A 24,216-nucleotide genomic window follows, 5' to 3' on the forward strand; every position below is an offset into this window, starting at 1 on the left:
ATTTGACAAAGTTAAAGTCAATCAAGTGAAGACCACCCTCGTCATCGGCGTGCCATGAAGGCGTCGCTTACTGACCAAATTTGGTGTCCTATAGGATATACTACACCCCTAATGATATAGTGAAGTCTGGTTACGTTCTAGGATCTCTGAGGAATACATACGAACATGATTTGACTGGTTGAAACAACGTTTAGGGTTAGATTTTCACAGATTCCTTTCTTTGCAAATTGAACGAGTGGAAATACAAAATCGATCGTGCATGCTATATGGACCTTTTTAGAGTATGAAAACAAAACGAAACTTCATGTTATCTCTGGGACCCTTTGGATGATAAATCAGAGCAAGATTTCAGAATGTAAGTATACATTTCACCTTCAGAGGTGAATTTATCAAACCTATCGCGGTGAAAAGTGTTTTGTTGTTAGGAGCCCTCCTCAAACAATAGCATGGCATTTTTTAGCAGTAATAGCTACTGTAAATTGGACCATGCAGTTATATTAGCAAGAATTTAAGCTTTCAGCCGATATAAGACACTTATATGTACCGACATTTGTTGTTTCTCTAAAATCCGCGATCATGACACAAGGCGCTGCATGATTTACAACTGTCCCTTGGACGGGACGCCTATCTCTAGAATTATATTATTTGTTCAGCACTTTTGAAATGTACAGCGACAGAATTCAGAACATGGGTTGTTCTTACAGTATTCTCCCTTTTCACCAAGTCAGAACCATAGGATAAATAAAGGGGGCATATAAGCACACAATGAAAGTTCTTACAATATTCGATGATGACATTTCTCTAAAACAGGCTATAGGCTACATGTGCACCACCAAGTCAGAACAGTAGGCTAAGTTATGAGGGGGAAAGGGACCAAATTATTAGGGTGAGGCACATGGGCTACTAACAGCTTACCACACACCATACACTTAGTATTGCTTTCTTAGCAACAGTATACATATCTCCCTGGCATACTACATAATTTATGCAGCAGTATACAATACATTTTTGGACTCACCTTGTTGTGCTGTGCTCACTTGAACAGGAAGGTGGCGCTGCGGTCCTTCTTGTGGGCAAATTTTGTCATCAAAGTCTGGCATTCTCTGGATTTATGGTGCTTTCAAGACAACTGGGAACTCTGAAAAAAACAAGGTTGAATCATGACGTCAGTGATCTTCAGGTCGGAGCTCTAGAAAGAGCCCTGAGTTCCCAACTTGGAATTCCGAGTTGGATGACCGTTCAAAACATATTTTCCCAGACGGAGCTCATTTTTTTCCTTTTTCCCAGTTGTCTAGAACTCACTGAAGATTTCTGAGATTTCTCTCAGTTCCGATATTCTAGTTGTTTTGAACAAGGCAGAAGTCATGCTGGATTGACAGCATGGCCAATGTATTCAAACGTTTCTGGCCCATAGTGTTGAATGTTTATCCTTTTAAGCTTGGAAAAGAGACCCTTAAACCCAGACTTGAACCACACACCCACTCCACTGAATAACAGGCTAGTGATTGCTTTGCAACGCTTGCAGTTAGCCACTGATTCCTTCCAAACCACTCATTGTTGAATTTGTGATTTCCAACATGTTGTATAATGTTTATGGCCGATGTGCACTGATACGTTTTACCTGTAATTTCTCTTCATATGACAAGGATTGAAAAGGATTTGCCTGTACATTGTCTACGTGATTCATGATGATGACTTGTCTAGCTTGCTAGCTAAGATTTTGAAAGTATGATGTTGACATGATCAGTCCAATCTAAGCTACGGTAGATATAACGTGATTTGACATAATTTTATCTGTGGTCAATGATCTTGATCCTTCTTGGATGGGCACTTCTAATGTAACTTTATGGCAGCACCCTGTAGAGCTCTCCCCTTAGATCTTGCAGTGATGTAGTGTCCTCATGAGTGACAGAACATTGAGCCAATCATGGCGCAACTAGTGAACATTACCAACCCCTAAACAGGTGGAGCTCTGCCAAAAATAAAAATAAAAACATGTAGAGAAAGATGTGTGTCATGTATGCTAGAATGGAAGTTTAAAAACTACAGCTGCATATTAGCCACCACATATTTTATTTAACTAGGCAAATCAGTTAAGAACAAATTCTTATTTTCAATGACTGCTTAGGAACAGTGGGTTAACTGCCCTGTTCAGGGGCAGAACGACAGATTTTTACCTTGTCAGCTCAGGGATTCGATCTTGCAACCTTTCGGTTACTAGTTTAACGCTCTAACCATTAAGCTACCTGCCGCCACATATAGCATACCTTGCAATACAATCTTCTCTAAAAACAGCTGGGCTGCACAGCAAGGGAATAAAAAAGTATTTGGAAGAAATGTGCAAGAATTAACATTACCAACAAATGGAAATGTGTTTAGGATGATAATTGTATTTTTTCTTATTTCTTTTATCAATTGAGGGTTTGTAATTAATAAGACTCCAATGTATGTTTCTTTACAGTAACAGATATTTTGTAGTTTAATATGAAAATAAAAAACATAACATTGAAAGTATTTTGTGTATTCATTTCATTAGTGGGTGCAGATGTTTTGCCATCATCTTTGAGGCACCAGTGACTCAATATCACAGCCTGGTCTCATAGACTTGACATAACATAGTAAATGTAAATCTGTGACACTCAAATGAGTATGATATAAGTTACGTTTGGTATGGTTACATACGACAGATGGTTACTTAAGGCAAAAACAAAAGTACGGTGGTTGGTCGGGGTAGGTGGGCATATAACGCGAACAAAGGTTGCGAGTTTGAATCTAATGAGCAACTTTTCAACTACATACTCCTTTTTAGCTACTTTGTAACTACTTATCATGTTAGCTAACTCTTCCCTAACCCTAACCTTAACCCTTTTAGCTAACCCTTCCCCTAACCTTTATCCTTTAACCTAACTTATATACTTAACCCTAACCTTAACCCTAACCCCTAGCTTAGCTAACGTTAGCCAGCTAGCTAACCTTAGCCACCTAGCCACATAGCAAGAATTTATAAGATATCATACATTTAGAAAATTCATAACATATTGTACATTTAGCAAATTCGTAACATATAATACGAATTGTAATTTGTAACATATCATATGAAATGGGTGATAGACATCCAAAAAAGTAATACATACCATACGAAACCTAACATACTGTATCATACTAAATGGAGTGTCCCGGATTAACATACATAATAATACTAAATGCTCTGAGACCAGGTTGAATATCAATGATTGACAGTCTTAATTCTTGACCAATTAAGCCTCATTACTGTGCTAAATGTTTAGAAAAAAAATGAAACGTAGATAATTTCCATATAGACATAACAGCTAGGCCTATCCATCAAGCCTAGCAAGACATTGCCACCCCCCATCAGGTCTGAAATGACTGGCCAATGTCAGGTTGTCTCAGAGTGACGCAGGTCAAGAGCAATGTCCCTGTCCATGGTGCTGAAATTGAGGCTGGTATTTGCCGTGCATATTCTCAAAGTAGCCCATATGATTTCGTAGGAACCCTGGCTGGGATAAACAGGCTTTGGTGTCACCCCAACAATTGTCTAACCAAAAGTACAGTCATTTTAACATTCATAATAAAGACTATCCTGTCCTATCTCTGCCTTCGAACTACTGCTATATCGATCCTGGCAAAAGTCGATTTTGGGTACGGCCACTTCTTCCAATAAGCTGCATTTGAGTCGTACGATCATCTCGCGTGTTCCGGTCACGATGTCTTGTTTTCATCATACGACAGTAGACTACTGTACCAGCTCAACCCAACAGACGATGGAGGAGAGGGAGGCTGCGCCTGTCGAAATGTATCGTGCTCCGTTTCCATACCTTACAATCTACTTGCAATGGTGACCTTGTTATGAGTATTTTGGCAATAACTGTTACTGACGCAGCGAGATGGTGCAGCAGTAATGAAAACATATTTATCCTGTTGTAGCCTCCCAGGACCGTTATTCGATGCGTCGCTGATTTCTTTCTGTATACAGGCTATCATCTTTCGTTCTTGATACAACGTTATCGCCTGCAAATTATGTTGAATTGATCTCAATTATTGGACGAATATCCTAAATGGTTTTGGAACATTCCTGGAAAACAATCATGTATGGATCAAAGGATTTGTTTATAGATCTTATGAATTTCATATCGTAATTCTGTGGGACTCCGTTCAACATTAGCTAAAATAGCACGGTAAGCATGGATCATTTTCATAAAATTGCCACATCTATTGAGTATATTGTAGGCATGTAGGAATCTACTGTAAAATTGAATTTAACTGGTACTAGGACTTTCAACATACTGTAACCTACCAAGCATATTGCGTTGGTTTCTTCCATCTCTCTATTGGGTGATCAATACATTTTTTACCGCATGACCACAATGATGAACTCATACACACTTTATCTTACCTGACATCACCATCATCAATCATTGTTTTTTTAAATTTATCTTAGAATAAATGAAGACTTCAGTGTTTCTCTTGTTGTAATGGTTAATGTGTCAGGTGATAGTCTAAACTGCATTGTAAAGTAACATTAAATAATAAACCTACAGCGAAGGTAAAAAAGACGGGGAAAGATACTGCAAATGCATCATTACACACACACACACACACACACACACACACACACACACACACACACACACACACACACACACACACACACACTTATATACATTTGGAATACTTCCTTTTGTTATTGTTCATCATTAGTAGCAGGAAAGTGACCCTTGTACACATGCAGGTGTAATGTATATTAACACCCTCTGACCCTGTTCTTTGTGCAGGGTGCAGGACAGGTGTGTCATCATGGAACCTACAGGCTCCACCTTGGACATGCAGATGGAGAGTGTTGAGAGGAGTACAGTGTTTCTCAGACAGGAACATCTCACCCTACTGCATGGCCTACACCTGGAGATCCTGTCCTTGCAGAAACGATGTAGCGGTGAGTATACATCCCACACACACACACATGCACACATACCGTATGCACGCGTGCACAAACACACATAGATCAAATTAGACTAGTGGAGTAGACAGTGACCCTCTTTACAACAACAGAGGTACTGCCAAGCCAAGCAGAGGCAGACCTCACTGCAGAACACGATGTAGCCAAGAAGGCAATGAAGCATCTCTATGGATGCATCCCTTCTCTTCCTCTCTTCTTTTCTGCACTCGGCTCTCCTACTGTTCAGTTAAAGGGAATCACCACATGGTGTTGTGGTTTGACTGACAGACTAGGCCCATACACTGCAAAGATGCTAAAGCCATCAAATCTTAGATACAAACACAATGTAGCCGACTGTACTAGTCTAACAGCGCAATCAATTTGTTTTCTTGGGACTATTAACTTTAACTTGAACAGAGCAGGTTTATCTCAATGAATGCTCCCCCACTACAGCCAGGGTTTCCATGAAAGGGAACCACATATTATAATACCTTCCTGTTCCTGGCAGTCGGGGGTCTGATTCCCCCTCTGGAGTTATCCTCTCTGCTAGGGTTCATCTATCCATCCTCCTCCTCTTTCTCTGTCGTCCTTCCTTTCTCTTTCTGTCTTTAATTCTCTCTCTCCCTCCTCTCTCTCTCTCTCTCTCTCTCTCTCTGTGGGGATTGATGGGATTTTCTGAGCAGGCAAAGGAAGGTGATAGGTTAAGGATTTACTGTGCTTATTTTGGGAGGTAAACTGTCTATTCATCCCAGCTGGCGAGTGAGAGGGAGTAGACAGGGAAATAAAATAAATACTGTACAGTATATTTTAGTCTTTGTCCTTGAGGGCAACCCAAGCATGGCGTCTGTCTGTGCTGACTGGAGAAGTACTTAGAGTCCACCCAGCTAAACATAATCAGTTTAACTCAATGTGATTACTGTATGTCCAGTCTACACAAGGCCCTAATCCTCTCTGTCTGAACTGTCTGCAATCAAGCTAATTGACAGACTAGACGCAAACAAACAGATTGGACATTCACTGCTTCAACAGCACTACAGTTATGATTAAGGATTAACATGGGTAACAGGGAACCCGGGACTGTCCTGGGAACACTCTACATTTCCCGAGAAAATAAAATGAAAGACCTGGGAAATTACAACATTTTGCCCCAATGTTGGCACCAATGCAGGCCCTACACATGCGCAGCATCAGATTGGCAAAAATTTAAATAGCACATTATCCAAAGAAGTTGTCACATGGAAACCTTTAACGTAGCACATTTACTACACACAAAGTCGCCTTACATTCAAAGCGCACACATAATTGACACTGCCGGACTGCACACCGACCCGAATGCAGTTAAACCCTACAGGAAACCTCTACAGCTGGCCTAAAGACTATAAATGAACATGGGCCTCTTTGAGCTGTCATTGTGAATCTTCAAACAGTCACACATTAGATAGGCCTATACACAATTCACTATATAGGCATCTCTGTCACAGATATGAAGTCTGTTAACAATTCATAGAGGAATGAGGACAATTCTCCTGTCCTAGAATGTAGGCTATTTTCCTATCCAGTCCCAATCCCACTGAAACATAAAATCCTGACTCCTGTCTCGCATGAAAATTCCGAACTTTATTCTGTAATCCATAGGTTGCATTATCAAAGCACGTCTCTTGCCTATGCATGTCAAAATACCGCTATAACATTTCCCCTGCTTCTCCGTGCGGTCTCATAGCCTAGCCTACTTGCTGCCCATATGAGGGCTGAGGAAATATTCTGTTGACGACTATTTTGCTCCGCTCATACAGAAGGTAATAAAGGCCTAGCGCACAATTTAAAATATATATATACAGTACCAGTCAAAAGTTTGGACACACCTACACATTCAAGGGTTTTTCTTTATTTTTATTATTTTCTACATTGTAGAATAATAGTGAAGACATCAAAACTATGAAATAACACATATGGAATCAAGTAATAAACAAAAAAGTGTTAAACAATTGAAAATATATTTTATATTTGAGATTCTTCAAAGTAGCCACCCATTGCCTTGATGACAGCTTTTCACACTCTTGGCATTCTCTCAACCAGCTTTAATGGGCTCCCGAGTGGTGCAGCGGTCTAAGGCACTGCATCTCAGTGCTAGAGGCGTCACTACAGACCCTGATTTGATTCCAGGCTGTATCACAACCGGCCATGATTGGGAGTCCCATAGGGTGGTGCGTAATTGGCCCAGCGTCGTGTGGGGTAGGCCGTCAATGTAAATAACAATTTGTTCTTAACTGTTGTCGTGTCTTTGGGGGTACCATTAAACGGAAGATATGTTTATCAATTAGCTCCCTGTAATTATTATCACGCGATTAAACTGATTAATCGTTTAATTGTAATTAACTAGGAGATCGGGGCACCAAGGAGAATATTCAGATTACAAAGCTATAATTTTCCTAATATAACTTTCCTGTACTATAATATTATATTCTATTACAGTATAGGCCGATTATCTTCTAGTTTCAATGGTGTATTTACCTCTAGTCCAGTCTCATCCCAAACGTCGTAAATTGTTGTATCTGCACGAACCCAGTCTTTACTAAAATCATCCATACATCAATTGTCTTAAAATCATTTATTTACTACACTAAGTAATTAACAGAAAAACATACAAACAGTAATTATCGTCACAAAGGATTGGTATCGGAATGTGCCCTTATGGGCTAAACAGGCAGGTCGGCCTGTTGAACAATGGATCATAAACGGTCAGGCTCAGAAGTTACACAGAGTTCATTAATATTAACAATTGACAATTGAAGGCTCACTCATTCGGGAACAATTGCAATCAATATATATTTACGCTCAGTGTGTCGTCGTTCTTTGTTGGAGAGTTCGGTTCTGTTGGGAAGTTTTGTCCGCGTTCTCTCTCTCTCTCTCGGTTAGAATGGATCTTTCAGAGCGACATTCATTAATGTCGTCATCGAATGGTTGTTTCGTTGGTCTTCGCGTTCAATGATATAATTTACTTAGCTGCAGACTAATAATTAATATCAAAGACTTGTTCTTATTCTGTCAGTATCAATAGTCTAAAAGTTAACCACGTGGTATGGTTCACTTTCAGTAGAGGAATTGGAAGGTAAAACCTATTAGCCAACGGAGTGTAGGCCTGGTCTGAGGAAATGTAAATCAGGGGGTGTTTTATAGTGCCCATAGAACAGCTTGTCAAATGACGCCTGGTCCTGTATGGGTCCCTGGGGCGTGCCTATGACTGAGTTAGATTTGGTTACAGAAATACAATTCTATCACATTACATCAGTACAATAGCATCTCAATGTCTTACAAAAGCTTTATCCTTATTAATACATTCCATACACCCATATGATGCAAGTCTTAAGCTGAGTCTATTATATAAACAGTTTTATGGTAATATGGCTATATTGTCTCTTCTGAGTATCACAAAATTGTACCAAGCGGATCAGTTCATAGCTGGATTCTTCACCAATCTTCCATACCTTCTCCAGAACACAAAATGTCGCTTGGCACTCCAATTCTATGAGTTGGAAGAATTTCCTTTGTCTCTCTATGGGCCATGTGGCCAGAGACTCTCCTGGAATTTTAGAGTTTTTACGACCCTTTACACACAGGGTCGATTGGGGGGGGGGGGGGGGGTAGGTTGGGTGGTGGTGCAACAGGGAGGGGGTCAACTGTCCTCCCTGTACCAAAAGAGGCCAACGTCATGACACTGTCTTGCCTAGTTAAATAAAGGTTAAATAAAATAAATGAGGTAGTCACCTGGAATGCATTTCAATTAACAGGTGTGCCTTGTTAAAGTTAATTTGTGGAATTTCTTTTCCTTCTTAATGTGTTTGAGTCAATCAGTGACAAGGTAGCCCTATTTGGTAAAAGACCAACTTCACATTATGGCAAGAACACCTCAAATAAGGAAAGAGATTCGACAGTCCATCATTATTTTAAAGACATGAAGGTCAGTCAATTCGGAAAATTTCTAGAAATTTGAACGTTTCTTCAAGTGCAGTTGCACAAAAAAATCATCAGGTACTATGATGAAACTGGCTCTCATTAGGACCGCCACAGGAAAGGAAAACCCAGAGTTACCTCTGCTGCAGAGAATAAGTTCATTAGAGTTAACATCCTCAGAAATTGCAGCCAAAATAAATGCTTCACAGAGTTCAAGTAACAGACACATCTCAACATCAACTGTTCAGAGGAGACTGCGTGAATCAGGCCTTCATGGTCGAATTGCTACAAAGAAACCACTACTAAAGGACACCAATAAGAAGAAGAGACTTGCTTGGGCCAAGAAACACGAGCAATGGACATTAGACCAGTGGAAATCTGTCCTTTGGTCTGATGAGTCCACATTTTTTAAATGTCTTTGTGAGACGCAGAGTAGATGAGCGGATGATGTTCGCATGTGTTGTTCCCACCGTGAGTTTTGTAGTTTTGATGTCTTCACTATTATTCTACAATGTAGAAAATAGTAAAAATAAAGAAAAACTCTTAAATGAGTAGGTGTGTCCAAACCTTTGACTGGTACTGTATATATTTTTTTTAATGTGATTTATCAGGGGGTGCTGCAGCACCCTCAGCACCCCTACTTCTCGTCGCTATGATGGGCACTTTCAGGATAAATATGAATTATTCCCGGTATTGAAAGTTAGTAGATTTGAGGGGAACTATTCATCCCTAGTTTCGATCAGCATTAGTATTTAGTCTTTCAATGAGACACATCAGATTGAAAGCATTCCTTTTTATTATTTTTGTAAATTCCTGAAATGTATCTATTTGTCTCCTAGACTTACTCATATGACTAATTTCTGTGTTACACATTACGCATGTCTCTGTCTCACTGATGTCTCATTTCTTGTCTGTTTTCTCAGAGTTGACATGTGAGCTGAATGTGAAGCCTCCAGGCAAGAGTGAACTGGGTAAGTTCTGTGTCTCTCTTTCTCTCTCTTCCTGCACCCCTCCCTCTCATTCTCTCTAGGCTTGGCTTTCTGACACTAACTGTTTGTCCTCTTTGGCTCCCCCCATCCCATCCCACCCTCATGGCATTATCCTTCACTTTACCCATCTGCCAAGGGACAGCCCTGTGGTCGACCTCACCAAACGCTCTCTCCCTTTCCCCCTCTCATCCTCACCCATAAAGGCCATATCCATGAATAAAACATCACATTTTATGTCTTGATATGTTACCAGGATAAAAAATCTGTAGGAGGATTGGAATTGGGTAGATTGGCAGCGGAGTGCAATCCACAGTTCATGAATATGAACCATCAGACAAAGGCTGTTTGTGTGCACCTTAATATTCCATTCATGGGTAGTTTGTTGCATTAGAATGTCTAGATATAAGATGGATATTATGATAATATTGTAGATAATTACAGAGACAGAGGGGATGGGAGGGAAAGGGTGGTGGAGAGGAAGAGAAAGAAAGGAGGAGTTGGGGGGGTCATGCCCATCTGCAGCCAATTATAACTAATCAGGAGCCCCCTCTTTTTCCAGAGCAGGCCGTTCTTCGCTCTATCACACCACCACAGCCCCCTCTCCTCCATCCTCACTAATTGATCCATCAATTTTTCCTCCCCTCTCATTTTCCTCTGTGCCCTGGTGGAGGGGTACAATTACAGTCTGTTTGCTGAGACAGAGACATGGAGGGACGAGGGAGGAAGGGAGGGAGTGGGAAGAATGGTACAGTTAGGGGGCACAAGAAAGTGTTAGGGGGGGTGAGAGAGAGAGAGAGAGAGAGAGAGAGAGAGAGAGAGAGAGAGAGAGAGAGAGAGAGAGAGAGAGAGAGAGAGGAGGACGAAATGGAGATTAGATTACACAGCATTTTCTATTTTTGCAGCATGACCTCACCACCCTGGTCTAGTGGGCGACAGTTAGACAGGGACCAGGAAGAACTACACCAAGGAGAAAGCTGGGGTTACTCAGCGAGAGAGAGAGGGAGGGAGGGGACAGAGATGGAGGAAGGGGGGGTGCGAGGAGTGGAGGGCGGGAGGGCGGGAGGGGAGAAACAGATGTAGAACGGATGTAGAAAGAATAATCTGTAAAATAGTGATTGGGATCGAGAGAAGAATTAAGACAGAGGGATGGAGAAACAGGTACAGGATGAGACTGGTACAGAGAGAGGGATTAAGAGTGATGAGAGAAGAGAAGAACAAGAGAAAGAGAGAAGGGTGAGAAAGAAGATAGAAGAAGGAAGGGCTACTTATATGGATATCAGGATCCTCCTATTCTAAACGAAATGCAGCAATCCTAATATAGGCCTAACGAAAATCCCTACTGATAATTTTATAATGATTTCACATCTAAGTTTCAACTAATCACAGCACTTTTTGCTCCTCTCCCTTCCCATCAGTTTTCTTTGACCTAATTCTTGGGTCAACCAGCATACCAGAGGCTGTGGTGTAATCCCTCTCCCTTGGCCCAGCTGTCTGAGCTGGGCAGCCTCAGCTACAGTACAGCTACAGCTAGGTCTGACTAAGGCTTTTTTAACCCCCCATTCCTACTGAAGGATTTCACTGTGATGGAGTACTGTAGCTTTGACTTTGCCCCAAAAGCACAGCAAATGTTGTACAATGATTTTAGACTCGCGGTTAAAACTGGATGCAGTGACGTTATCACAGCCAATTCCTGGTGTAATGATGACATCAGTGCAGCCAATTTTGTCCGCTGAGAAAGTAGGTATTATTTGGTTGAGGGAACTATCAGTATATTACTACATTGAATGTCATACCGGCCATCAGCACACCAAAACAATCCCCTTCCTTCCCCTCCCATCACACCACTACTGCATGTGAGCAGTCTGCCAGTCTGCTCTCTTCACTCTCTCTCTATAGTGGGTAAGTGGCAGCAGATGTCACACCATGCCAGTGGCCATGACGCGGCTGGTAGAGATTGGGTGGTGGATACTGGCAGGGATTTCCTCAGTGGCTCTTTAATCCTTTGCCCATATGTGCTCAGTCTTCTGCCTTTTCCCATTCAATCCCTAAACCCACATTCTTATCTGCCAGATGATCCACAAATGTGCTTTGAGGCCAACTTGGTGATTGAAAGCAGCCAGCGCTGGTCACATTACCTAATTCCATATCCGTTTGACTGAATGGATCATATCCAGGCAGTGTGTTATCTTTCTGCATGTGCTCTATGCTCTGTTCTCTGGTCCTATGTCCTGGGGGATGGGGCTAGGAGGAGTGCTCTGTTCTCTGGTCCTATGTCCTGGGGGATGGGGTTAGGAGGAGTGCTCTGTTCTCTGGTCCTATGTCCTGGGGGATGGGGTTAGGAGGAGTGCTCTGTTCTCTGGTCCTATGCCCTGGGGGATGGGGTTAGGAGGAGTGCTCTGTTCTCTGGTCCTATGTCCTGGGGGATGGGGTTAGGAGGAGTGCTCTGTTCTCTGGTCCTATGTCCTGGGGGATGGGGTTAGGAGGAGTGCTCTGTTCTCTGGTCCTATGTCCTGGGGGATGGGGCTAGGAGGAGTGCTCTGTTCTCTGGTCCTATGTCCTGGGGGATGGGGCTAGGAGGAGTGCTCTGTTCTCTGGTCCTATGTCCTGGGGGATGGGGTTAGGAGGAGTGCTCTGTTCTCTGGTCCTATGTCCTGGGGGATGGGGCTAGGAGGAGTGCTCTGTTCTCTGGTCCTATGTCCTGGGGGATGGGGTTAGGAGGAGTGCTCTGTTCTCTGGTCCTATGTCCTGGGGGATGGGGTTAGGAGGAGTGCTCTGTTCTCTGGTCCTATGTCCTGGGGGATGGGGCTAGGAGGAGTGCTCTGTTCTCTGGTCCTATGTCATGGGGGATGGGGTTAGGAGGAGTGCTCTGTGTGGTCAATATGTCAGCACGAGTAGTAGATGCCCTTAATGTAAATCCTGGCAGCTGCACTTGGGGCTTGTTTTTTTGTCTGAATGTTAGCTATCTGTCTGTGAATCTCTGATGCGTCCTTACTATTTGATTTGTGTGCACTTCTCTGCTTGTGTGTTTGTGTGTTCGTCCTCAGACCTGGCGGAAGAGGAGGAGCAGCTGGTGGCCCGCTGTCTGGAGGTCGAAGATCGCCGGGCCGAGCAGCAGTGCACCCTGGGAGAGCTGTGTAAGGAGCTGACTCACAAGGGGGCGCTGGTTGGCGCGCTGCGGGCTAACCTCAAGGACAAGGAGCGCCGCTTCCTGGACGAGCTAAAGCGCCGCAGCCACCGCTCCACGGTGCTCAACACACAGCTGCAAAGGCAGAGCGAGGCGGCAGCCTACCTCTCCTTCCAGCTGCACGCTGCCCGCCAGAAACTGCAACACCAGCGGCTGCAGCAGAGGCAGCAGGCCCTCAGGGAGAACCGGGAGAATAGGGATCGTCATCATGGGAATCCCCCTGGGCCCCAGTACAGCCAAGCAGCCGAGTGGGACACCGCCATCTTTTCTCCCTTTTCTCCTCAGTCGCCCTCCGGTTTCTCCAATGCCTCCAACACCAGCTCTGCCATAGACTCCCCTGTGGTCAAGCCTAAACGCAGGGGCAGCAGGACCACGTCAGGGCACCAGCTCCGGGCGGAGAGGGCCAGGGAGTGTGTCCCCCAGGAGAGGGTGACGTGCCCTGCAGAGCCCACCGCCATGCCTGACCCAGCGCTGTTCCTCCACCCTCACCGCAGGCACCACAGGTCCAGGGCCAGGCATTCCTACTCCCTGGCCCACAGACAGAATCCTCTGGTGGGGGAAAGAGGGGAGGAGGAGGGGGGTGGAGAGGGGCCCATGGAGCCCCAGGACGGAGCTCCTCCCAGACTGGCAGCCACGGCCACAGCGTCACCTGCTGGCTGCTCAAACCAAGGCTGAATAACTAGCCCCACTGTGACCATCCCTAGAAATACATCATCATCAATATCGTCATAATCATTGTCATCATCATCACTATCCTCATAATCACTATGACTATCTGATTTTATTTATACTGTAAACTGCCCATTGTCCTGCACCTTTATCGAATTGATACTGAGATTCATTTAGCATTGTTGATTATAATCCTATTAACTCTAATTACTGGTATTTAGATGTATTGCTATGATGAACACTTTTTATAATTATACATTTTGACATGACCTGAATTAACCCAAACTTCTCGGTGTACGAACACCTAATGAGGTTGTTGTTACTAATCACTTCACGTCAATGTGTAGAATCATGTAGTTGAATGCATTTACACTGGCGTCGCTCTATATAACGTTATTATGGGGCCCTATGCGAATGTGGTGTCCTTTATGGAAGTTAGTTTAACCTATGGCCTGTTGCCATAGACCACAGCACCTACTGTGCAATTACCTTACCCTACTGTGTTGTTTTAGGGCCAACCATAAATCAACCCTGGGTTGCCCTTGTAGAAAACATTTTCTGACCTCTGTTGCGCTGAGTCACAGTTGGGTAGCGTCTGAGCGTCTGTGTATGTCCTTGCTGTGAACACTATTGAATTTCAGATCTGCATTGGTGGCCTTCACTTGAAAAGTTCCCACATGGCCAAGAGGTGTAGCCGTGCCGTCATATCCCACGGAATCTTTCTTTATTCCATTGGTCATACAATAGGTAGGCCTACAGCACACCCTATATGTTATACAATAATTGAAAGTAACATTAGTCCACTGGCCTCACACACAGATCTTAGTGGGTTTCAAATATATTGTGTCTCTGAGCTTTAAAAAAACTACAAATATTACCAAACACTGATGAAACTATTGGATGAGTTAAACTGGAGTTCCTGGCATCCTGCATAAATAGGGAGAGGTATTGGTAACCTTCTAATCTAGCAGATGCTTTGTATAAACAGGACACTTGTGGGTAATAATGCATTGAGACCAGTTTGGCTAGATGCTTCTCTCAGGTTTAGTGAGGTGTTTGTAATACTGTACACAGAGAATAGTATGTCTCTGTGTTTATTTACATCTGTGGTTTGCTGGGGGGGGGGGTCACCTTAGGGATAAAAGACACAGAGGAATATTGTTTATAGATGGTTTTTGTTGTTGTTTGTTTTGGGTTGAACTTAGGCTGTGGCTGATTTGATTTCACTATTACTAGTGTCACGTCCTGACCAATAAAGGGGTCATTTGTCATTGTAGTATGGTCAGGGCGTGGCAGGGGGTGTTGTTTCTGTGTGTTTTGGGGTTTGTTTGTTTCCAGGGGATATGTTCTAGTTTTCTTTTTCTATGTTATTTCCTATGTGTGGCCGAGTATGGTTTCCAATCAGAGGCAAGTGTCTTTCGTTGTCTCTGATTGGAAGCCATACTTAGGCAGCCTGTTTTTTCCTTTGGGTTTGTGGGTGGTTGTTTCCTGTATAGTCTGAGAACCTTACGGAACTGTTGATTGTCAGTTTATTATTTTTGTTTAAGTGTTCACTATATTACGATAATAAAAGAAGATGAGCACTATACCCACTGCGCTTTGGTCCCCTTTCATCGACGCCTATGACAGAACCACCCACCAAAAGAAGACCAAGCAGCGGGGTAAGGAGCTGGAGAGGAGGTATCTCGAGTCGTGGACGTGGGAGGAGATCCTCGATGGAAAGGGTCCATGGAGCCAGGCTGGGGAGTACCAGCGCCCGAAAGAGGAGCTGGAGGAAGCGAAGAGGGAATGACGGAGGTACGAGACGTTGTATCCTCCTATTCAGGAGGTGAAGAGGCAGCCCCCAAAACATTTTTTGGGGGGGGGCATAAGGGGAGTTTTGCTAGGTCAGGGGGGAACCCTGACCTAACTTCCCGGGCATTTTGGAGGGAGCCATGGAGGAAACCAGAGCCAGTCGGGGAGTCAAGAGCGGATGACGACGCTGGATTCCGGAGAAAGGGACTGGTAGAAAGCACACGACGGAGCAGACGCACAGAGGGAGGAGCTAGGCAGTATGGAGGAATGCGCACTATGTCGCCCATACGCACTCAGAGCCCGGTGCGGTCAATACAGGCTCCTCAATGTTGTCGTGCGACAGTTAGCCGGCAGCCAGGGAAAAGTGCGCTGGCTCAATGTATCTGGCCTCCAGTGCGGCTCCTCGGTCCAGGATATCCTACGCCTGCTCCACGCACGATACCCTGCATTCCCCAGCACAGCCCAGTTCGTCCTGTGCCAGCGCTTCGCCCTTGCCGGGCTAGAGTGAGCATTGAGCCAGGACGAAATATTGCTAGCTGTAAGTGTCAGACCTCCAGTGAGAATCCTGGGCCCAGGATATCCTACGCCTGCTCCATGTACGGTGCCCCGCATTCCCCAGCACAGCCCAGTTCGTCCTGTGCCAGCGCTCCGCCCTTGCTGGGTTATAGTCAGCATCGGGCCAGGACGGGTTGTGCCAGCCCTGAGCGCCAGACCTCCAGTGCGCCTCCAAGGCCCAGTACGTCCTGTGCCTGCTCCGCGCACTCTCCTTCCAGCGACGCTCCCCAGTCAGGGGCCTCCAGCGACGCCTCTCAGCCCGGGGCCTCCAGCGACGCCTCTCAGCCCGGGGCCTCCAGCGACTCCTCTCAGCCCGGGGCCTCCAGCGACGCCTCTCAGCCCAGAGTCTTCTGAACGGGAGCTACGCCCAGAGCCAGAGCCACCTCCGTAGTGGGAGGATTGGCGAAGGGGGGGGGGGGGTGTAGCACAGGAACCGTCGTTGACGGTGGCCACCCTCCCTTCCCTCCCTTTAGGTTTGGGCTTGGTTTTGTGGGTTTTTTTTGGAGGTTCGGAGTCTGCACCTTTGGGGGGGGGGGGTACTGTCACGTCCTGACCAGTAAAGGGGTCATTTGTCATTGTAGTATGGTCAGGGCGTGTCAGGGGGTGTTGTTTCTGTGTGTTTTGGGGTTTGTTTGTTTCCAGGGGATATGTTCTAGTTTTCTTTTTCTATGTTATTTCCTATGTGTGGCCGAGTATGGTTTCCAATCAGAGGCAGGTGTCTTTCGTTGTCTCTGATTGGAAGCCATACTTAGGCAGCCTGTTTTTTCCTTTGGGTTTGTGGGTGGTTGTTTCCTGTATAGTCTGAGAACCTTACGGAACTGTTGATTGTCAGTTTATTATTTTTGTTTAAGTGTTCACTTTATTACGATAATAAAAGAGATGAGCACTATACCCGCTGCGCTTTGGTCCCCTTTCATCGACGCCTATGACAACTAGTCAAGCAAAAAGGGGTTATTAGGGCCTTCTGGTAGATTTGTCTCTTGTCTCAGATAGCTGAGAAGAGAAATCTAATTTTCTTAAATAAAGGGGTCATTTTGGTTATCTACATGGTAGACTCCAAGCTGTGTAGACAGCAGCTGTTGAAAGCCGTTAGTTGAAGCTATGAAACCAGCCAATGACATTGATTTGCACTTGGCTGACCCTAGTGGTGTAGTGAAAGAATAGCACCCAACCAGATAAAGATGTGTGGTGTCACTTGATCTGAACATTTAACCTAGTCTCTTTTCCTTTTTATTGTCTTTTAGTTGATGAAATTGGTGGATTTTACATTCAACATCAGATATTCTTACATTTTGAAACTGTATATCTTGGTAGGTAATATAGCTTAACCCTTATATGAATGTACATATATAGTCTGATAATAAGTCGATATAACACAGAGGTAATATTTTTAGCAGACACTCTTAGCCAGAGCAACTTACAGTAGTGAGTGCATACTTTTCATACTGGTCCCCCGTGGGAATTGAACCCACAACCCTTGTGTTACCAGCGCCATGCTCTACCAACTGAGCCACACGGGAAATGTTGTCAATGGGTTATTTAATACAAAATATTTCTTATTACCGGTATACAATATTAAATGGAATACTGTAAGAGGTATTAGAAGGATATGTTTTATTATGATTGTTTAACTTAATATTTTTTATGACTTATTTAACTGATTGTTTAATATATTATGTTTATTATATCACAGAATGTTATAAAACTATTATGTTATTTTCTGTATTTATCTGTCTATAAGGCATTTGGAAAAGGTATTGTCATGGAATGCCTTGAAGAAGACAAGATGAATTGAATTCAATGCAGACATTTAACATTGTTGTTTTTTACAATGTAAGAAGAGCTGCCTCATTACTGAAAAGCAACCAACTTAAACCGTTGCTGGCAACAATTGCTGTCAAGCCTCCCAAAAAATGGCCGTGTCCCATAGGCACAACTTTCTTTTTCTGTGTGGAAAACTGCAAGAAGGTTCTGTCATGGTGCCCAGATTCATGGTCAAGGCCTCCATAATGGCCCTTAACCCTTAGCCTGCAAGCAAGCAATTTATCAGGACTGTGCACTATTTCCTCAGCTTCTGAGAACAGATTCCCCATTCAATATCGAAATGACAGTAACATGGCAATCCTCATTGAAAATGTTTATACATTACATGTTCTTCTTAGGGAACTAGAAGTTAGACTGTTAAGCTTTCGTTTAAAGCACATGGCCTTGGATAATGTTATTGTGATATACTGTACCTGTGCTTATAGTGGTGTAGGTACAGATGTGGTCTGTGGCTAGAGCCAGCTATGTCCAAAAAAGATCCTTACTTTCACACGGACACATTCCACTCTACAACTAAGCAATAAGAACAGAGAAAACGGACACTTCAAATCTTACACATTTTGGACATTGAAATGTGTAAGTGACACGCTGATATGATATTATATCACAGACAAATAACAAATAAAAACACTATCCCTTTATTCTTAATCAAATAGCTAAACAGCTTTGATATACTGTTGAATCAGATTGTGGTGAAAGGTGTCTTATGACGACAATGATGAGCCAAAGAGGCCCAACACAGTTGTATGGTGTTCTGCCTTAGAGTAGTCCTGCTGTGGTTATGCTGCGTAACGTTGCAGCATAGCCATGCACAATTACATAGAAAAAAAACTAAATATACCTTGTCTGCCATGAATGTTGAAGAAAATTATATTTGAATTTACTCTGCCAATTGTCAGTGGGTTGAAATTTGAGACAAAATATCCACAGGAAAGCATTATTAAACCAACTTCGAAACGCAGGTCTCTGTGTGTGGCAATCAATATTTGTTTGCTCGTGACCTAAGGCATGTGCACAAGACGGAATTACCTGCACAAGATGCATGCACACTAACCAAAGTCGTGCCAGGTGATAGAAATTTCAAAGGCAGTACTGGCGCTCTAAAAAATTGGGTAAATAATACTTTCCTGTGGATGTTCTGAAGGACCAACCTCACAGATAACAGATAGAGTAAGTTCAAATGTAATTGTATTGAACATTCTGGCTTGTAAGGAAACTTTTTTTCAGACTGTATACCAAGAATTGGTATCAGTCTGATTTATTAGGCAAGCCTTGTTCTCCTCTTTCTGAATACCAGTGGAGGATGAGTCTTAAAAGTATTTTGTTGATTCTTCATAGAAAATTCAGATCTTCCCCTTCTGCTCTCCTTGCTTCCGTCTGATCCTTTGAGGAGGTGGCAAGGAGAACAGACACAAGGAATCAAGCAATGACTTTTGAGATCACCCTGGTATCCTCACTTCTATCTTCTATCTGGTTTCCAATTCCACATTTACTAAAATGTTTCTCTATCCATTTACTCACTAGCATGAAGAAAATGAGGATGAGGGAGACATTTGAATGAATTTCTACTGCTGAGTATGTCTTCCATTTTGAGGGAGGAAGGTTTTTTTGTGTAAAAACTCTCTCGCCATTGGCGCCCAGAGGTCAACCCTGACAGAAGCCGGAGGTCACAGAGGTAAATCCACAACATTAGTTCATATTAGTGGATTTCACCATCACCTCATCGCGAGACCATGAGGCTGACTCATGTCCACTACATGGGCATTTTAATAAGTATTTGTTTTTTTCCTGTTTGATAGGTTAAGTCTTTTCAAGCAATAAAAAGCCACCACTCTATATGTTCCCTCTGGCATACAACATAAGGTATGCAGTGAGACACTCTGAGGGCGCCTCCTCTCAAGACCGTGAGGTGTGTTGTGTCACACGGTCCCGTGCTGAGCAACCCCCACCCCCGTCTCTACCGCACTACTGTGTTAGCTTGCTGTAGAGCATAGAGCTGTACACATTATTCAAATAAAATGTAGGATTGACTAAAGCGTGTCTACTGTGTGTTGTATCTGAATGTGTTACCCTGGATTATCTAGTTCAATGACGAACACCAGCGTTGAAATGTACATACATAGATATACAGTAATGTACATACAGTGCCTTCAGAAAGTAGACACACTTCCTGACTTTTTCCACATTTTCTTGTGTTACATCCTGCATTTAAAATGGATTAAATTGAGATGCATCACTGGCCTACACACAATACCCCATAACGTCAAAGTGGAATTATGTTTTTAGGAATGTTTACAAATTAATAAAAAATGTAAAGCTGAAATGTCTTGAGTCAATAAGTATTCAACCCCTTTGTTATGACAAGCCTAGTCACATAATAAGTTGCATGGACTCACTCCAATAATAGTGTTTAACATGAATTTTGAATGACTACCTAATCTCTGTACCCCACACTTACAATTATCTGTGAGGTCCTTCAGTCGAGCAGTGAATTTCAAACACAGATTCAACCATAAAAATCAGGGAGGTTTTCCAATGCCCCGCAAATAAGGGAAGCTATTGGTAGATGGGTATAAATCTAAAAAAGCAGACGTTGAATATCAAATCAAATGTTTATTTTCACATGCCTCGCAAACAACAGGTGTAGACTAATATGAAATGCTTACTTACGGGCCCTTCCCGACAATGCAGAATACAAAATTATATACTGTACATTAATAATAATAATAATAACAACAATAATAATTGAAGAAAAGAATAGTAACATGTGGAAATAATACACAATGAGCAATGATAGCTTGGCTATAGACATGGGATACCAGTACCGAGTCGATGTGCAGGGGTATGGGGAAATTGAGGTCGATATGTACATATAGGTAAGGGTAAAGTGACTAGGCAACAGGATAAATAATAGACAGTAGCAGCAGAGTATGTGATGAATGTGTAAGTGTGTGTGTGGCGAATGTGTGCCTGTGTGTACGTGTTATGTGTGAGTGAGGGAGTGTGTGTTGGAGTGTCAATGTAAGTATGTGTGAGTGGGTAGAGTCCAGTGTGTGTGCATTGATTCAAAAAAAGAGTGCAAAAAGGTTCAATGCAGATAGTGTGGGTAGCTATTTGGTTAACTATTTAGCCATCTTATGGCTTGGGGGTAGAAGCTGTTCAGGAGCCTTTTGGTCCCAGACTTAGCGCTCCAGTACCGCTTGCCGTGCGGTAGCAGAGAGAACAGTGTATGACTGGGGTGGCTGGAGTCTTTGACAATTTTTAGGGCCTTCCCTCTGACACAGCCTTGTATAGAAGTCCTGGATGGCAGGGAGTTCGGCCCCCGTGATGTACACGGCCGTATGCACTACGCTCTGTAGCACCTTGCGGTCGGATGCCGAGCAGTTGCCATAGCAAGCGGTGATGCAGCCAGTCAAGATGCTCTCAATGGTGCAGCTGTAGAACTTTTTGAGGATCTGAGGGCCCATGACACATCTCTTCAGCATTCTGAGGGGGAAGAGGCATTGTTGTGCCCTCTTCACGACTGTGTTGGTGTGTTTGGACCACGATAGGTCCTTAGCGATGTGGCCCCCAAGGAACTTGAAGCTCTCGACCAGCTCCACTACAGCCTCGTTGAAGTGAATGGGGCGTGTTCGGTCTTCCGTTTCATGTAGTTCACGATAAGCTCCTTTGTCTTGCCCACGTTGAGGGAGAGGTTGTTGTCCTGGCACCACAATGACAGGTCTCTGCCAGGTCACTGACCTCCTCCCTTTGAGCATGGTGAAGTTATTAATTACACTTTGGATGGTGTATCAATACACCCAGTCACTACAAAGACACAGGCATTCTTCCAAACTCAGTTGCCAGAGAGGAAGGAAACCGCTCAGGGATTTCACAAATGGTGATATTAAAACAGTTACAGAGTTTAATGGCTGTGATAACAGATAACTGAAGATGGATCAAAAACATTGTAGTTACTCCACAATACTAACATAAATGACAGAGTGAAAAGAAGGAAGCCTGTACAGAATAAAAATATTCCAAAACATGCAATAAGGCACTAAAGTAATACTGCAAAAAAAATTGCCAAAGAAATGAACGTTTTGTCCTGAATACAAAAGCGTTATGTTTGGGGCAAATCCAACAACATATCACTGAGTGCTACTCTTCATATTATTACCCAAGCTGGTGGCTGCATCATGTTATGGGTATGCTTTTTGGGGGATAAAAAACAGAACAGACTGCCAGCCAAATTCTAGAGGAAAACTTGGTTCAGTCTGCTTTCCAACAGACACTGAGAGGAAAATTCACCTTTCAGCAGGACAAATATACACTGGAGTTGCTTACCAAGATGACATTGAATGTTCCAGAGTGGCCTAGTGACAGTTTTCACTTAAATCGGCTTGAAAATCTATGGCAAGACCTGAAAATGGCTCTCTAGCAATAATCAACAACCAACTTGACAAAGCTTATAGATATTTAAGAAAATGGGAGAAAATTGTAATCAGGGTGAAAACCTGAACACCTTAGCAAAATACATTTAAACTCAGTTTTCACAATTCCTGACATTTAATCCTAGTAAAAATTCCCTGTCTTAGGTCAGTTAGGATCACCACTTTATTTTAAGAATGTGAAATGTCAGAATAATAGTAGAGAGAATGATTTATTTCAGCTTTTATTTCTTTCATCACATTCCCAGTGGGTCAGAAGTTTACATACACTCAATTAGTATTTGGTAGCATTGCCTTTAAATTGTTTAACTTGGGTCAAACGTTTCGTGTAGCCTTCCACAAGCTTCCCACAATAAGTTGGGTGAATTTTGGCCAGTTCCTCCTGACAGAGCTGGTGTAACTGAGTCAGGATTGTAGGCCTCCTTGCTCGCACACACTTTTTCAGTTCTGCCCACAAATCTTCTATGGGATTGAGGTCAGGGCTTTGTGATGGCCACTCCAATACCTTGACTTTGTTGTCCTTAAGCCATTTTGCCACACCTTTGAAAGTATGCTTAGGGTCATTGTCCATTTGGAAGACCCATTTGCAACCAAGCTTTAACTGCCTGACTGATGTCTTGAGATGTTGCTTCAATATATTCACATCATTTTCCATCCTCATGATGCCATCTATTTTGTGAAGCGCACCAGTCCCTCCTGCAGCAAAGCACCCCCACAACATGATGCTGCCACCCCCGTGTTTCACGGTTGGGATGGTGTTCTTCGGCTTGCAAGCCTCCCCCTTTTTCCTCCAAACATAACGATGGTCATTATGGCCTAACAGTTCTATTTTTGTTTCATCAGACCAGAGGACATCTCCAAAAAGTACAGTCTTTGTCCCCATGTGCAGTTGCAAACCGTAGTCTGGCTTTTTTATGACGGTTTTGGACCAGCGGCTTCTTCCTTGTTGAGCGGCCTTTCGGGTTATGTCGATATAGGATTCGTTTTACTGTGGATATAGATACTTTTGTACCTGTTTCCTCCAGCATCTTCACAAGGTCCTTTGCCGTTGTTCTGGGATTGATTTGCACTTTTCGCACCAAAGTACGTTCATCTCTAGGAGACAGAACGTGTCTCCTTCCTAAGCGGTATGACAGCTGCGTGGTCCCATGGTGTTTATACTTGCATACTATTGTTTGTACAGATGAACATGGTACCTTCAGCCGTTTGGAAATTGCCCTCAAGGATGAACCAGACTTGTGGAGGTCTACCATTTTTTTCTGAGGTCTTGGCTGATTTCTTTTGATTTTACCATGATGTCAAGCAAAGAGGCACTGAGTTTTAAGGTAGGCCTTGAAATACATCCACAGGTACACCTCCAATTGACTCAAATGATGTCAATTAGCCTATCACAAGCTTCTAAAGCCATGACATAATTTTCTGGAATGTTCCAAGCTATTTAAAAAGGCACAGTCAATTTAGTGTATGTAAAACTTCTGACCCACTGGAATTGTGATACAGTGAATTATAAGTGAAATAATCTGTCTGTAAACAATTGTTGGAAAAATTACTTGTGTCATGCACAAAAAAGATGTCATAACCGATTTGCCAAAACTTTAGTTTGTTAACAAGAAATTTGTGGAGTGGTTGAAAAACGAGTTTTAATGACTCTAACCTAAGTGTATGTAAACTTCCGACTTCAACTGTATTGACTCAGGGGGTGGAATACTTATCTAATTAAGATATGAATGTTTTATTTTCCATTGATAAAAATAAGTTATAGTTTCTCTTCCACTTTGACATTCGAGTATTTTGTGTAGATTGTTTACCATAAAATGACAAATAAATACATTTTAATCCCACTTTGTATCACAACATGTGGAAAAA

General features: G+C 43.1%; 1 protein-coding gene across 1 annotated transcript; it reads left to right on the top strand.

The window, feature by feature from the left end:
- The first annotated feature begins 3,768 nt into the window (after positions 1 to 3,768).
- On the top strand, positions 3,769 to 14,850 carry LOC106581045 (uncharacterized). The gene is made up of 4 exons (XM_014162721.2): positions 3,769 to 4,196; positions 4,794 to 4,951; positions 9,829 to 9,876; positions 12,939 to 14,850. Exons 2-4 carry the CDS (start codon positions 4,816 to 4,818, stop codon positions 13,751 to 13,753), a joined length of 999 nt encoding a protein of 332 aa, XP_014018196.2. The 5' UTR covers positions 3,769 to 4,196; positions 4,794 to 4,815; the 3' UTR covers positions 13,754 to 14,850.
- The last annotated feature ends 9,366 nt before the right edge of the window (positions 14,851 to 24,216 follow it).

Source organism: Salmo salar, chromosome ssa20, assembly GCF_905237065.1.
Source record: "Salmo salar chromosome ssa20, Ssal_v3.1, whole genome shotgun sequence".
Classification (NCBI taxonomy): domain Eukaryota; kingdom Metazoa; phylum Chordata; class Actinopteri; order Salmoniformes; family Salmonidae; genus Salmo; species Salmo salar.